General features: G+C 54.3%; 1 protein-coding gene across 1 annotated transcript; it reads left to right on the top strand.

Moving 5' to 3' along the window:
- The first annotated feature begins 340 nt into the window (after positions 1 to 340).
- On the top strand, positions 341 to 10,704 carry FMOD (fibromodulin). Its single transcript, XM_026480607.4, has 3 exons — positions 341 to 621; positions 3,346 to 4,333; positions 8,797 to 10,704. The coding sequence occupies exons 2-3, from the start codon at positions 3,355 to 3,357 to the stop codon at positions 8,946 to 8,948; spliced, it is 1,131 nt and encodes a 376-aa protein (XP_026336392.1). The 5' UTR covers positions 341 to 621; positions 3,346 to 3,354; the 3' UTR covers positions 8,949 to 10,704.
- The last annotated feature ends 1,041 nt before the right edge of the window (positions 10,705 to 11,745 follow it).

Here is an 11,745-nt window from a genome sequence, read left to right as displayed (position 1 = left end):
AAATCCTGCAGCCCAGGTGGGTCTACACTGGTAAGGGACAGAACTCAACCCAGAGCCAGTTGTCCTGTGTCATGCCCGCCCGTGCACTAGTCTAACCACCGGTAGGGAGGGAGGGAGGCGAGAAGGCTGAGTAGTCCTGGTTCTCGGGCGTGACACGTGGGTTGCTGAAAGAGTTAAGATGGCCTCTTCCCCAATGCTGGCCCTCCCCAGCCCTGCATCTGCCCTTGTGGGTTTAATGAGAAAGCCAGGCACTTGGTAAGAGACTGTACAAATACCTTCCAGGACGCCACTAACTCATTCAGCAGAAAGAGACTCAGAGCTGCCAATGCTTTAGGGAAGATAAGTGAGTGGAAAGAAGGTGGTTTTCCTAACGTCAGGCAGACGGAAGGATTTTGCTTGGTTGAGTGTGAGCTCCGCCCCTGCAGCAGAGCCGAAAAAGCCAGGATCCGGCCTCCTCAGTCCCTCTCTTCACAATATTTGATTAGGAATTCGGGGGCGGGACCCTGGCCTGGCACAGACCCGCACACTCTCAGTAGACACTCCGTCTCTCTCTCACACGTTCTCCAACCTAAGGAAGCCAGACAGAGGGACGTGGTCACTCTCTGAAAGTTTCACCTGGAGGTAAGTTTAGTCATTTTACTTCAGTTTTTGTCCCTTGTAGTTCCATAACGGGAGTAAAGGAAAGGGCTGGGGCGTGGGGAGAGGGGTTGGCAGGGAAGAGCCACTCCTCATTCTCCCATCTGGGCCATGACCCCAGGATGCTGGAGAGGGGGCAAAGGGGAGTAGAAGGAACATGTTACCTCTGTCCTATGGGTCCTTTCTGGTTGTTGGGGGTGGGGGTAACCTCCCCTTCTCAGGCATGAAAAAGGGCAGGAGCAGATATCCAGGGAAGCCAGCTCTGCCCTGCTAGTACTCGTAATCCCACCACCCCAGCCCTGCAGTCTGTCCTGTAGGCAGATGATGGTACCTGAGTGCTGTTATAGGGGAAGGGTGTGGGTGTGAGTGTGTGTGTGTGTGTGTGTGTGTGTGTGTCTGTGTCTGTGTGTGTGTCTGTGTGTGTTGCTGGGGTGAAAGGGAGAGAATAAAGAGAAGTGTTGAGAATCAGCCATGTTCAGGGAGCTGTGAAGGAGAGTCCAATCCAGCTGAGGAAATGACTTCTGGTCTGACCTCCTCGACCCTGATAGGAGGGAAAGATCATTCTCTAGAGTGGAGAAATGAGAGAACAGCATTAACTTCTGAGTCAGCTCCCCACAACTCAGGGAGCGCCAATCCCAGAAACTTTCCACCTCACAAAACTCTGAGCACGGGAAGGTCTCTGCCATTAGGGTGGGCAGGGGAATGTAAGAGTATCTGACTTGGGAGCAACACTGCTAAGAGATGGAAGGGAGGAGAGCCATGAGCTCCCCCAGCCCTCTTAGCAGTCATGGCTCCTAAGGAGAGGCCAAAGTGGGCAGGATACACAGCCCCTGGAAAGCTGGGTCTTGAAGAGGAAGGTGGTTCTTGTCTGCCAAGGTGCCCAGTCTGGAAGGAGAAATGGAGACAGAGGCTCACTGTGCCAGCCTCCAGACAGCCACCTTGGTCCTGCAGCAGCCCAGGGCTGTGCACGGAAAAATGTGCTGTTGGCAGTGGGCCGCTCCATCCGTCTTCTCTCCTGGCCGGAGCCAGGGCCCAGCCAGCGCGCCCAGGCAGTGGGCAGTTGGGTTGGCTTCTCAGAAACACTGTGGGCTCTTTGTCTGAGGCCTGAGGCTGCTTGATGATGAGCCAGGTGCCTCTCCACCGCAGCCCAGAGGCTAATGGAATGAAGGGGGCCAACGAGAATCACCTTCAGGAAACAGAGAGGTCTGGGGCCTGGGAGGAATGATGGCAGACTTTCTAGATTGAGGGTCACAGTCAGGCTCTTTCCCACCAGTTCACTGGATTTGATGCTGACTTTTAGATTCCTTTCTTTCTTCTATCTCCAGTTGCCAACCCCAGGAGGCCCAACAGCAATGTGAGGGATGTATGGCACCCTTCCAGCACCAGGAAAGGTTCTAAGCTTCCTCTGTGCAAGGGTGACACTCACATCTCTGGAAGGTTCCCGTTGCTCACAAGGGCTCTCCAATGCCTTGGCTATAGGTATTCAGAGTAGGGTGACCAGTAGGTTCCTCCTCTTTCTTACCTTCAGCTTCCCTCCCAGAATGCACCAAACCCACCTTTCTCTCCAAGCCTGTCCTCTTCTCATCTTACTAGCATACAAGCTCAAGGTAACAGGTTGCCTGGCACTGGGGGGCTGGTCACAGAGGCTGGTAATCCAGATGTCATCACAGGTAGCTCAGGATGGGGGAGGGGGATGCCAGAATCCCATTCCAAAGCCACGTTCTCTTGGGTATACACAAGTGTCTTCAATTCCTAGTCCACTTTTCAGTGTTCCTCATTCATTTCTCTGGGGCCCACATGGCTCAAGCATAATGTCCATGGCGGAACACGAAGGGGGCCAACACTTTACTAGACACCACAGAGGCCAAGTGCACAGACTCGGGCTGCACACGCTCGGTACCCACCCTAGAAGACAACGCCATACCTGGTGCCAGTGTCCCCAGCCCGGAGGGGACCGTCGCTGTTACATGAAGACCCTGTGCCAGCCAGGTAGCGTGGGCAGCCGCAGACTGCCAACCAGAGGGTGTTCTCACCCCGCAGACTGCTACAGACACCGACATTCTGGAAAGCAGCCCAAGCCTTGCGAGGACTGCAGACGGACCACACCCCTCCCCAAAGACTAGAAACCAGAAACCCCCAGCCTGCCCAAGAGACCAAAAGATCTTCCAGGAGTAGTTCAGATCTTCCCCTTTGAGGTCTCAAGACACTTCTGGAGGTTTCCCAGAGACATGGAAAGAACAAGAGGGCTTTTTCCTTGGACTCTTGGAAAATATTATATCCCCGGGGAATCCAAACTGAATAGAAATTCAGGCCTGAAGAGCACCCACCCCCCCCCACCCCCCCAGGGATGACTGCTGGGGCTTTCCAGCTCCACCAACAGAACCTTCAGGTTGCTAGAGGCTTCTAAGGATCTGCCCCTCGATAAAAAAAACGCAGTGCCCCCCATTCAAGTTCCTTCTAATCTCAAAGGCTCTGTTTCTGTGACTCTATAAAATGTACCCTGCTCCCCCAGGTAGCCACGGTCCAGCTGGACCAGGTGCGCAGAGCCGGCACTGGGGGGAGGCGTGCGGGAAGTGAGGGCAGGGTTCCCACTCCCAGGAGCCTGTGCGGCGGGGTTAGATCGAATTGCTCCCAGCCCAGGGCTCCCCACCCCCCCTCCCTGCTGTCTCCCTCATGCCTGCTTGCTCTCTTCTCTCCCCTCTCTTGCAGAGAGACAAAATGCAGTGGGCCTCCCTCCTGCTGCTGGCCGGGCTCTGCTCCCTCTCCCGGGCCCAGTATGACGAAGACCCCCACTGGTGGTTCCACTACCTCCGTAGCCAGCAGTCCACCTACTACGACCCCTATGACCCCTACCCTTACGAGCCCTATGAGCCCTACCCCTATGGGGTGGAGGAAGGCCCAGCCTATGCCTACGGCTCTCCGCCCCCTCCAGAGCCCCGTGACTGCCCCCAGGAGTGCGACTGCCCCCCTAACTTCCCCACCGCCATGTACTGTGACAACCGCAACCTCAAGTACCTGCCCTTCGTCCCTTCCCGCATGAAGTACGTCTACTTCCAGAACAACCAGATCTCGTCCATCCAGGAAGGTGTCTTCGACAATGCCACCGGACTGCTCTGGATTGCCCTCCATGGCAACCAGATCACCAGCGATAAGGTGGGCAGGAAGATCTTCTCCAAGCTGAGGCACCTGGAGAGGCTGTACCTGGACCACAACAACCTGACCCGGATGCCCGGCCCGCTGCCTCGATCCCTGAGGGAGCTCCACCTCGACCACAACCAGATCTCACGGGTCCCCAACAACGCTCTGGAGGGGCTGGAGAACCTCACAGCCCTGTACCTGCAACACAACGAGATCCAGGAAGTGGGCAGTGCGATGAGGGGCCTCCGGTCACTGATCTTGCTGGACCTGAGTTACAACCACCTGCGGAAGGTGCCTGACGGACTGCCCTCCGCCCTCGAGCAGCTGTATCTGGAGCACAACAACGTCTACTCCGTCCCCGACAGCTACTTCCGGGGCTCGCCCAAGCTTCTGTACGTGCGGCTGTCCCACAACAGTCTCACCAACAACGGCCTGGCCACCAACACCTTCAACTCCAGCAGCCTCCTGGAGCTCGACCTCTCCTACAACCAGCTGCAGAAGATCCCCCCAGTCAACACCAACCTGGAGAACCTCTACCTCCAAGGCAATAGGATCAATGGTGAGACACTGACAAAGGGGAGTGGGGAGTGGCTGTCTGTTTCATTGGGGAAAAAAAAAACTCTATTGTGAGTGCCAGCAGCAATGCAAAAGGCATAGAATAGGGCAACCAGAGAGCAAAATGGAAGCCACCTGCAGTCCACGCTCTACCCCCGTACGAGAGGTCCAAGATGGCACGCCCCTAGACCAAACAGCAGTGCTGGGAAAAGTCTGGGTGGGGAGCGGGCTGGCTTGGAGGAAGACTTCCCGGAAGAGGTAGGCTTCGATCTAAGTCTTGAGAGCTAAGTGAGCGCGGGCTGGAGGAAAGGGACAAAGCCATTCTGGGAAGTGGGAGTGCCACAGAGGAGCCAGTCATTTCACGGGTCACCTGGAGGGGACAGCCAGGACATCTGTGTGTCTGAGAGGAAGGGCTCCCGTGTTGAGGAGCAAGGAGAGATGAGCTTGCAGAGCGTGGGATGAGAGCAGTTCGTAGAGAGGGCGACTTCGGCTGAGCTTCTAGGGTCCATCTTGGGAAGAAGGCAGGCTGTCAAGGAACCACGGCGTTTGTTCTTATTCACTGACCCAGAAGAGGATGAGCTCTCTGTTTCCACATGCTCTCCTCCTGCCTCTACAGTCTGCCGTGTGTTTGGCTGTTTGTTTGTGTTTTAAACATAACAGCTGTTGGATAAGAATGTGCAACCTCTCCGAGCTGAATGAGGTGCTTGTTCTGGTCCGTTCTCCCTGGAGTACAAGGAGCCCCTGGTATTGGGGCAGAGGTCCCCCCAGGGTAACAGGGGCCCTATCACCACAAAGCCCTGGGGTGGCGGGCAAGGACACAGACCTCTTGTTTTCCAAGTACTTCCTGGGGAATGCCTAAAGGAATCAAAAGGACTGCCTCTCTGCCTTTTAGAACTAAAATACTCATTTCAGATAGAATGATCTAGTTGCTTTTCAGCTCTGTGTCAGGATCCCGTGTTCAGCATGTGCTTACATTACCCCAGGGCCTCTGATGTTGGAATCCCAGCTGGAAGGTACTGAGCCTTCCTCGGTCAGCAAAGTCCCCCCTTCCCTGGGAAAGGACTCACTACCGACCCCTGGCAAAAGGCTTTGAAGCGGAGCCTGCTGTGAGCAAACGTTACCATCAAAGCACTGATAGGGACCGAGCCTTCATCCTCTCCCCTCATCTCTTCTCTCCCGGTGCTCAGGGAACAGATCAGTCATTTAGCAAGACACAAGCAGGCAGGACAGCCCTCTGAGTGAGAGAGGCACCAGGTCCCAGAGGTCGGCAGCAGGGCAGGCAAGGAGGGGAGGTGTCTGGTCCTCTGGCTCTAAGTGCAAGACACCATCATGAGCACCAAACTGTTTTATATGTAAAGTCTCTCTTTCTTTTTTTGGCGGGGGGGGGGGGGGTCTTATTCCCGAATGGGCCAATGCTCTGAGATGTCTCTGAGATGTCGCATGCTGCAAAGGGTCTGACATTTACTCATGGCTGTCCATGATTCCACCCAGAAGTCACCTGCCACCCTACTCCAAATCTGGAAGGACTGTCACATCAGAAATGTCACGTTATGTGCTGTTTGACCCTGAGAATGTGACAGCAAAGAGCAGCTGTCATGGGAGAGAACCCATTAGTTACTGCCTAATGATACACAGTCAGAGAAAGTCGGGGCGGGAAGGGCGCCATCACGGCTCCCTGTCACCGCCTGTGTCCACGCAGAGCACATCTGCCACTCAATACAGGGTGGCCCGCCCCTTCACAAAGCTCTGAGGATGACAAAACCACTTCAGTTAAGTGTCCCAAGGTCTTGCGAGAAAGTTCTCCATGAAGTCAAACAACCTAAAAATGTTCGGTGTCTCTCCCCAAATCCCTTCTTGTGTCATTTAAACCAAAACTGCTGATCTATCGTTATCATTTAGTCTCTCTGTCAGTTTTCTTTTGAGGCAAAATAACACCAATTCCTGTATTTACTTTGTCTTAAATTAGCGAGTTAAGAGACAGGAAGCGCTTGGTCCAGGGCCTGGCACATAACTGAGAAGCAATACACCGTAACTATGACTAGCTTCTCCTCTCGTTGCCACTTGGAAGTTGATAAGCATAGTTTTGTTTTGTTTGACTTCTTGCATTGCAAAGACGGGGACGCTGAGAAGGAGCAGCCATCTCTCCGGGCCACCCAGGCTATGTAGGGAGAACCCTGAATGTGGGCCTTCAACATCCAAGGACCTGGCACCAGGCGTCTCTGGCTGAGAATGTGAGGAGTATCTCTCTGAGTCAGACCAACAGCAGGAAGGACAGTGCCCCAAGCTGGGGCCCGTCTCCTAGGGCGTCCTCCCACAGCCAGTGAGGGTGGTGGTGGAGGTGGGACTGAAGCAATCCTCTGGGGGAGGAGCTAAATGGAGGGCAGGAACTAAAGGGTGTGCAGGGGAATCAAGCCAGTCCCCTCCTCCCACTTGCCTCTTCCATTAGCATCTCCCTCAGATTTTCCAGCCTGGCAACAGCAAGGGAACACAGCTTGGAATGTTATTCAGTAGCTGTGGGATCCAAGGGAGCAGGGTGGGTACCCCAGGAGGAATTTGGAAAGACTTAGGTCAGTATTTCATCTAGGCTGGAAAATGTCCTCCAGAGTCTCCAAGCAGAAGCCCTGTCCTCTTCATGAGCGTAGGGAAGACAAACAGAGGAGCATAGTGCGTCTGCTGCGTGGATGGAATCGATACATGGGGTGTGTCTAGCAGCCCCTGAGTATCCCCCATATTTATATAGAAGTGTAGGGATCCAGGATCTTAGCAGATGGTCTGAGGGCCTGAGGCTGGGTAGAGAACCCATCTAGTGCCATCCCCAGTAGATCTGGAAGTGATCTAATTACCAACCCACATGACTTCTCCCCAGCCCACCCATCACAGGCACCACCCCTGACCTAAGCTCTGCCCCCAACCTGCCCACTCAGAGGCCACTTCATCTACTTCCTGGGACCAGAAGGGAGACATCCAAAAGTATCCAAAAGATCTCCACCATCCCCACCCGACTCCACCCCCATTCCCACCCATCCCCTTACCACTCCCCCCCACCCTGCCACTGCACGCTGTCCACAGGAGGGCATTTCCCGTCTTTTCCCCTCTTCCCAGTCCAGTGTCCCATCATTCCTTGGGGCTGGATTTTCTGTCTCACATTTGCAATACAAGTTAATGGGCTGCAGCCTCACCCTATCTCCTCTTGGTCAGTTCTTAAGAGGGACTGAAAACAACCTTTAGTGCTAATTGAAAAGCACTTTCCTCGCCAGCCGATTTAAGCCCCCCACACTGTCTGCCTCGAAGTCTTCCCTTTCACACCCATGACCGCACCCTCCATGAGGCCATCCTCCTCCAGCTCCTCCCACCCCTCCCCACCTCCCTGGCAAGCAGAGGAATGCCTCTGATGGAGGCAAAGGCAAGCTCTGGGGCTGCCCTAGGTTAGTGACAGCCGTGGAAATAGAGCCCACCGAGATCTGAGATCCGAGATCCGACAGGTAACCTCACGGGGAGCTCCTCTGGCAGGAGCCATCTTCTCGAGGCCCTCAGGAACCGTGTGGAAGGCAGCTTCTCAGGGTGATTTGTGCTGGCCCTGCTGGAATTTTAGTTGAGTTCTTGGGGTTTTCCCTTCAAGTTCCTAACCCAGGAGACTTGAGACAGAGGTGGCCCATATGTCCAAGAGGACAACTGGAGGGAAAATGGAAGGATTTATGTTGAACCCACACAGAACTCTTGTATCTATTAAGATTATGTGGTTTGGGGGAGGGGAATTTCTTCAAAAAAAGGACTTCTTTTGAGATTAAAAGAAGGGGGGGTAAGCCATATCATATTAAATGCAGGAGGCAAGGGAATTATTTATTTGACTTTTGAGGTCCATGACAGCCCTATTCGTCTATGAATTTCCTCCTTCTTGAACCCCGGGGCCTTGCTCATTCCTTTGGCGGTAACGGAATGGAGACATGCACCCCCTCAAAGCTCCCGCACGCAAGGACGCTTGTCTCCCTGCCCAGGCTTTCTCTCTTTAATTTCCTGCCCCTCTCTCTTTCTGCAAAGTGTCAGGAGATATTCCAGATTTAAGTCCATCCATTTCCCCAGCCTTCCTTCTCAGAGCAATTCAGCAAAGCTGCTAAGGTTGGTCTTTGACAACCTTCTGCTTCCCCCTGCTGCCCACAGATGGGAAAAGACCCGGTCCTGGCTGGAAGGAGACCCAAGGACATTCCAGAGTTCTGTGCAGATTAGGGGTGGTTAGGAAGCGGATCCGCAGATGCACGCAGACACCCCACTCCGGCCCTAGTGCTGCCCCCTAGCGGTGCCAGTCGGTATGACTCCGATCCCGAAAGACACAACCCCCCCACCCAGCCAAGTCATACTCCTCCCCTCAGAAGTATTGAAGCCCCCTTCACAGAGGCTGACCGGCCTCCTGTGGATCCGGGTCCCTGATCCGGCCTTCTCGCACCCACCCCGCCCCTCTTGTCCCCACAGAGTTCTCCATCAGCAGCTTCTGCACCGTGGTGGACGTCATGAACTTCTCGAAGCTGCAGGTGCTCCGCCTGGACGGGAACGAGATTAAGCGCAGCGCCATGCCCGTAGACGCGCCCCTCTGCCTGCGCCTTGCCAGCCTCATCGAGATCTGAGCAGCCCTTGCACAGGGCACGGGGCCGGGGGCCCCCACGCCCCGCTGCATTTGGCTGGATGGTTTGGTTTGGCTTTTGCTGGAAGGTTTGGGACAGACCATGTGACAGAACTCCATGGGCTCCCTCTGTAGTCTTCTTCCCTGTAGGCAGGGTCAGGTGGGATCAGGGGACAGGCAGCCTTTTACTGAGGCACACGGCTGCAGCTCTCTTTCCAGGACAGACGTGGTGGCAGAGGAAGTAATCCTTGGAAGTCCCAACCCCAGACACCTCACTACTCCCTAGTTTCTTCCCAATGATCTGGCATCCTGAACTTTACAAATCGCTTGGGCAACCGCATGGAGCGTGCTTTCCCCCCGCAATCTTCGGCTCTCTCTGTGAGCAGCGCTTGACCGCTCTCCTGCGTGCCAGGCGGGTGGCGCAATTACTCTGGGCTCCCTCTCAGTGCTCCTCGGAAAATACCTCTTGCCCGACTGCCTCCTCCTTCACCTTCCTCATCCACTCAGCCTTGCTCCGCGTTCACCTCTTCTGTGCCTTAGGCAGAGGCTCTCACGCATGCGGGCATCTCCAAGCCATGTGGGCATCGGCCCCGTGCCCTGTGCGGAGAAGTCACACTAGTGTCTGGGGGGGGGGGGGAAGGAAACCAAGAGTCACCTCTCCACCTCCCTAACCTCGCTCCTTGAAAGCCACCAGATCAGAGGACACCAGCATGATCACAATATTCAGGGACTGGTGTGGGAGGAGACAACCAACCTTAGGCTTTGATAACTGGAGGGCCTATATTTTAGCAGCTGGGCAGTGCTTTGAAGGTGGGTCAGACTTCTACCCAGGAGAGGCCCAGACCTCTCTTACATCAGCATCCCTAATAGGGGCAAACGTCCCGCCACGGCTGAACTGAGGAAGCAGCCCCCGGAGTTCCACCCTTGCCCAACACCCTCTGCGTTGCCAGCCGCTCCTTACCCGGGGTCTTTATCCTCCAAGGCACGTGGTTCTCAAAGCATGAGAAAGGTGGTGTGTCCTTTTCTCTTATGCAAGCAGAAAAGTCTACATCCTGATGGGAGAAGCAGACTCCAGCCAGCCCCGGACGTGCCTGGCTAGCCCAAAGGGGGACGCTGTGGCTCAGCTGTGTTAATTGATTTGTCCTGAGGTCACAGTTTGCAGTGAAAGCTCTGGCTGGAGATGCTTGTTGGGTCCGTGAAGCCTGGGCCAGGCAGCCAGCTCTGGCCCGTGCGGAGGATGAAACCCTCTGCTTTCACATCTCTGAGCTACACCATCATTACTGAAGATGCCTTTTGCTTTATAGCTTGGCTGGAGAGCAATTCCTTCTTCCCATGTCTGAAAGGTAATGTTGCCTGAGGCCTAACCATCCTGCTCCTTTGGGCACCGTTGGGATGGAGCCATCTGGGCGGTCAGGGACAGGGACTGCCTGAGGACAAGTAGCCCCAACCTGGCCTCTGCCCAGATGCCGCTAAGTCTCTGATACTGTGTATGCTTTGAAGCTGCTTCCCTGAGAAGTTGGGGGGGGGGGGGAATCCCTGGACTATGTTCTTGGCTCCAGACTCAAAAATCCACAAAAGCCAAACCAGCTCATTTCAACAAAGGAGCTCTGATGTGGGGGGCAAGGCTGCCCCTGCCCCTGCCCCAGGCTCTTCAGAAAGCGTCTGCATGTGAACACCATCATGCCTCTATAAAGGATCCTTATTACAGGAAAAGCATGAGTGGTGGCTAACCTGACCAATAAAGTTATTTTACGATTGCATCTGCAAGAATGGAGTCATTTAAGGCACACACAGAAGGGTTACTTTAAGGGGACCTAGTGGGTCACATAGGCCTTGGACTGGAAGAATCCCCTTTCTCATCTATTCTGCTTGGGCAGTTGTAGCTAGGAGGTTTAAAAAAAAAAGTCACCTGTGTAAAAGTTGTAGTTACCAAACTTTGTGTTCTGGAAGTTCTTCCTTAAGTCTAACTTCCATCCCGCTAGCTACACATTTCCTTCCATTTGGTCCCAAGATAATGAACAACTGGGTTTTCTCTGTCATTATTAACATTTTTCTCCCTCCACCATCCTCCCTCCTCAAGCCAGGAATTCAGGGGCTGGCAGGTCCTGAGTAGTGTTGTCTTGACTGCGCCTGCCCTCTACTGGCCACTGTGCAAAACTGAGGGTAGTCAAAGCAGATGCTGCCTGGTAAGGCCTGGAAGAGGAAAGTGCCTTCAGCTGCCTCTCTGCTCTTCCATTCAGTCTCTCCGGAAAGCCTCGACGTGCCAGGTGCTTAGCTGATGTGACAGTAGTTGGCGGGGGGGGGGGGGGCAGACTAGACTGGCGCTGGGGACAATCCGCTATTTTCTAATAAGGAAATCACCACAACTGATATTTACTGAACTGAATCTATTACTTACTGAATATATTCACTAAAATAGTCTGTGAAATTCTGTGCCAAGATGGCTTCAGCCAGATTAAACTAACTTGATTCTTCTTCTAGGGAGCAAGAGTTAGGCAGGAATGGGAGGCGGGGGGGGGGGGGTTAAAAAAATCAGAAGGAAATCACAACTTCAACCACGGCTGAGGGACAGCAAGTTTGGCACACTTGCCTCGATGGGTGCTCTGGCACAGAGACACCACGTGCAGCAGGCAGAGAAACAGACACAAGCTGCAAGGAAGAATCCTCTGCCTCTCCGTTTTGCTTCCTAGGATCGCCTGGGAACATCCCAACCAAGACAGAGCAGGGGGAAGAATCCAGAGCCAGGCCTGCCCTGTTGCAAGGCTCCTCTGGTTTCTATATCCAGTGCTTCTCAAGACGGT

Source organism: Ursus arctos, unplaced genomic scaffold, assembly GCF_023065955.2.
Source record: "Ursus arctos isolate Adak ecotype North America unplaced genomic scaffold, UrsArc2.0 scaffold_2, whole genome shotgun sequence".
NCBI lineage: Eukaryota > Metazoa > Chordata > Mammalia > Carnivora > Ursidae > Ursus > Ursus arctos.
This window is presented reverse-complemented; position numbering and strand designations above follow the sequence as displayed.

Coding starts and splice junctions, on each gene's coding strand:
- FMOD (XM_026480607.4), top strand. CDS start 3,355: ATGCAGTGGGCCTCCCTCCTGCTGCTGGCCGGGCTCTGCTCCCTCTCC. Junction 4,334..8,796: donor CCAAGGCAATAGGATCAATG/GTGAGACACTGA, acceptor TTGTCCCCACAG/AGTTCTCCATCAGCAGCTTC.